Source organism: Blastomyces gilchristii, assembly GCF_000003855.2.
Source record: "Blastomyces gilchristii SLH14081 genomic scaffold supercont1.8, whole genome shotgun sequence".
In the NCBI taxonomy this organism is placed as follows: domain Eukaryota; kingdom Fungi; phylum Ascomycota; class Eurotiomycetes; order Onygenales; family Ajellomycetaceae; genus Blastomyces; species Blastomyces gilchristii.
Window position 1 is genome coordinate 1,452,816 of NW_003101675.1, and position 4,852 is coordinate 1,457,667.

At 26.8% G+C, this 4,852-nt stretch overlaps 1 protein-coding gene across 1 annotated transcript; it reads left to right on the top strand.

Annotated features, from left to right (window-relative positions):
* Positions 1–3,954: 3,954 nt before the first annotated feature.
* BDBG_17093 (uncharacterized protein) lies at positions 3,955–4,227 on the top strand (the record flags this gene model as incomplete). The annotated part of the gene is made up of 1 exon (XM_031724886.1): positions 3,955–4,227. The coding sequence occupies one exon, from the start codon at positions 3,955–3,957 to the stop codon at positions 4,225–4,227; it is 273 nt and encodes a 90-aa protein (XP_031578405.1).
* Between the last annotated feature and the right edge of the window lie 625 nt (positions 4,228–4,852).

Genomic DNA, 4,852 nt, shown 5'->3' on the forward strand with positions numbered 1-4,852 from the left:
TGAATCATGATACGTTAAATATATATATATATATCTTATTTCTGATATTGATTACAACTTGCACAATAATTTTTGAAAACTTAAAATTAATTTCAGTTATTATTTAACAGTTACTGAGTCTATAACTAACTAATATAAAAAGAAAAAAACTTTTTCTACTTATTATCTTTCTTCTTTTTCTCATTCTTCTCATTATTCTTTAGAATTCACTTCTTATTCTTCTTCTTCTTCTTCTTCTTCTCATCTGAGATGATAATCATCTTAAAATCTCTCTTCACTATCTTCTTAGAGAAGAATTCTTACTGCTCTCTCTTAGTCAGATTAATCTGTATTTTAAAATCCTGTATTTTCTGTACTACTGTCTCAGATTCTATCTCAGTAATAAGTAGATTAATATACTCAGAGAGTAGAGCTGTCTTCTCAATATTCTGAATTATGAAGTGTATTTGAGATTTGAATAAGATCTCAATTCTCTTCTTCTCTGTCAGCTTCTGCTAATCACTTAGAGAATAGAAGTATTATTAAAAATTATTATATTTTAATAAATAAAAAACTTATCAGTTTTAAGTTCTTTATCTTCTACTTTAATATCTTCTTAATCTTCTTCTGTTATTACTTATTTATAGTAATACTCTTCTTCTCTCTCTCTCTCTTCATCTTAATCTCAGATTATTCTCAGAACTTCTTCTGATCTTACTACTACTATATAAGACTCTTCACTGTCTTCTTTTTCATTCTTTCACATGTGAGATCATCTGTATTATTTCTATACTTAGTTCAGTCTAAATTCATTAGAAGTGTTACTTAAAATTATTATCATTCTACTCTTTTACAAACTCTCTTCTAGATATTATAATATATCTTATGATTTATCTTCTCTTACTTAAATGTCTTCTTCTTCTCACTCTTCAATCTGTGATAGTACTTATATGCCTTGATAATCTGCAGAACTACAGAATATTTAAAGAGAGGTAATATAATTAATTTTAATAAGTATTAAAAGAGAACAAAGACAGAAGAGACAGTTAGTAATAATATAATAATAATAATAATAATAATAATAATAATAATAATAATAATAGTAATAGTAATAATGATGATGATAATAATAATGATAATAATAATAATAATAATAAAAGAAAGAGTGTATTAAAATATATTATTAACTTATCAAATATAAAGAGACTTAAAGAAAATATTAACAGCTTTCAGAGATATATAAAAACAGCTGCAGTCTTATATAGTAATATTATCTTCATTTAATATATACACTATTAATATTCTTTATATACAGTTATTATATAATCTATATCAGAAATACATACAGAAAACAGATCTTTATTACTAGAGAGAATAATTACAGTGATTCTCTGTTTTTATATTATAAAGATAAGTTATTCTCATTTCTTTTTTCTCTTTTTTCTCTTCTTCAACTCATCACTAATTTTAAGCTGATATAAAAACTATTAAAACACTCTTAGAAACTTTTAAATTAAAGAGTATAGATTAATCAAATTTCAAATATAGAAGAAATTAAATTATTTTCTACAGTATTAATTACTTATTCTCTCTCTTAATAAAATAGTAGTCATATTTCTCTCTCTCTCTCTTTAATCAAATAAAACATGGTCTGTGAAAAGTGTGTATTATATCAGATTATAATAACTAACACAGTCTTAGTATACAGAACTGTATATACACAGTATATACTGAACTCAGAGACTGTATAAATTACAAACTGATAGCAGCATCTCAAGAAGAGCTGTATAGTGTGAAAAAGCTATAACTCTTAGTTATATATATAGAGAATGAATTGCTGCAGTAAGTGTATATATATTATATAAAAGTAATACTTTTTAATAATACTTAGTTTCTGATATTATGAAAATAGAGTCTCTCTGTGAGATCTGTTTTTATCAGAAGTTAAGAAATCTTATATTTCTCAAGATTATCTTCATATACTTTATCTATAAAATTAATAAGAAAAATCATTAATTTCAGTATTTTACTTTTAATATTATTTAAGTGATAGTAGAGTTCATTCTGATCATACTTGTTAAGTGTATATTTTCTAATTATTCACATTTATACAGATATATACAGATTATTTATTAGATAATATTAAGATAATAACTTATTACAGCTGTATTACTCTTACTATAAGAGATATATAATTAATAATGAATATTATAAAGACTTTAAGAAGTAAGTATTTTAAGAATACTATAACTTTATAATCTTGATTTTTTTAATTTTTTTTAATTTTTTGATTTTTCTTTTCTTTTTTTTCATTATGATTTTTTCTTGTTTTTATTTTATTTTTTATTTTTTTATTTATTTTTATATTTTATATTTTTTCTATAATTAAAATTATATAAATTATAATCTATATTCAGAAAAGTAATAATATTTAATAATACTCTCTATTAAATTTTCAATAAATGAGTACTATATTATAATATTATATAAGTGAGAAATGATTTTATAGTCTTATTTAATATTATTCTCAATAATAAGATCAGAATAAAAATGTAAATAAGAATTCAAATATATTCTTTATCTGAGACTAGATTTTTATTTGAAAAGTAAATCTGAGATCTTTAATATTTGAAAGAACATGATTCGAGATTAATGTAATGAATACAAATTATAATTAGAAGTAATACTTTTAGATAATATAATAACTGTAAAGTTTGATTCTGATCTCAGACACAGTCACACAGTCTGTCTAGATCAGAGTCATGATTATGTAACAAGGTCAAGTGATACACTTAGCTGTTGATGATTACTACATCTACTCTAGTCACGTGCCATCTCAACCTATTCATTTAGTGTAACTCGCGTAGATAGATTACACATATATAACATAAGAATGTTATTCTTCAAGAGGTTATAAAGCTCTTATTAAGCTAATGAAAACTACTGAAATAACATGCTAACTACATCTTCACATATCATTACGCATGTCTAGATGTTTTTTAAAGTAATTGAACTTATGATTAATCTAAGATTCAGAGAGACATCTGACTTAATGAAAGAATATATATATTTAAAGTGAAGAAATAAGAAGATATCAGAATAGCAGATGCAAGATTACAGATTATTATCAACATCAATAATGAATCAGAAGACAGCTTCTGAGAAGCTGAAAGAAATGATTGCAGAGAAACAGTCTGATAAGTTTAATAATGAATACAAAGACTCAGTTGAAGACATCAGTGAGATATCAGATAATATAAGAGACTTAAGTGACTGAAATGACAATAGCTCAGTGAGTGAGAAGACTCACATGAGACTAGAAATTGCAAGACTTCAGCATGAGATTGAGTGAATAAAGATCAGTAAAGATGACTCTGAAGATGATGAGATGAGAGCAGATCTGATAGAATATCTTTAATAGAAAGAGAAGACATCTATTATAATAAAAGTTCTTGAAGAATTCAGAAGCTAAGTAAGACTCATTAAAAGATTAATAGTTCTCACTGAATTCATCAACTACTCAATGTGAAGAGAGAAAATTCTTTTAACTGCAGAACAGTCTGAATTAATAATATTTTTAAAGATAATAATCTTGATAAGAATGTTACTATAAACATGTAACATTTCTGAAAAGAATACAATCTTTGATTATATAATTACATATGATCTGCAATTGCTCTGCAGATCAAGACTTATTTCACTATACTTAAGAAGTTCAAATTATCAGCTTATACTCTATGAACTATTATAGAGAATAACTTTTCTGAGAGACCTGCTGTACACAGAACTCATTTATTTAAAGAGCTTATTAAAATAATCTTTAAAAGCAAAGAATCTGACAGAGCTTTCATTGAATAATTAATTATTATCAGAACTGATTATATCTATCTGAAATATAAGATTGAAGATGTTATATTTTTTGATAGATTACTGACAGAAGTTAATAGAGATTGAGCATTCTTTATAAAGAATAGAATGAATCAGATTGATAAGAACAATTTGAGATCTTTAGAAGAAGACTTTATGAAGTTATACTGTGACATACTTCTACACCTTTCTACTGTGGAAAATAGTAGTACTGAATTCATGAAAAATCCCGCGAATAACACCCAAGACAAGAATAAGAAAGGCAAGGACAAAGACAATGACAAGGACAAGAACACTGAATTCAAACCTGAACATAGAGATAATGATGTGAGAACCTGCTATCATTGTCAAAAGATTGATCATATTCGGACTGACTGTTGAAAGAAATACTCTGAGAAACATCCTTCAAACTTCAATATCAATAGAAATAAGAGTAAAGACAAGAATGCAGAAAATAAAGATGCTGCTTCTATTCACAATGTCATGAAGCCATCCGCTCCACCACGAACTCGCTCGATTTTTCGAATAAGAACCCGCCGATAGATCCATTGAAAAGCCCTCGATCATACGAGCATTTTGACCCCATCGCCGACCGCATACCCCGTGTGGTGGTGGAGTTATCCAGCCAAACATGAACCAGACATTGTTCGAAACTCCTGTGTGGGATTATCCCCCATTCTCCCCTACCACACCACAACCCCGGGCCAAATTGCCATACAAATTGTAAGGTGAAGAGACCTAGCCATATGCACCAATCTTCTCGATTTTGGAAGATCCCTGATCTGTAATTGTGAAGATATCTGAGAAGTGATCTCTGTGAAAACCCTGTTCATCTTTAATGTTTCAAAACATCAACACCAAGTTTCACCCTCATACCACCCTTCTCAATCTGGCCCATCTCTGACAGAAAAATACAAAAAGATATCTCAGTGATAATATCAAGTATATAATCAACAGACACTTCTGAAGTACAATCTCTGCAGTCTGTCTTCAGTGTATCTAGATA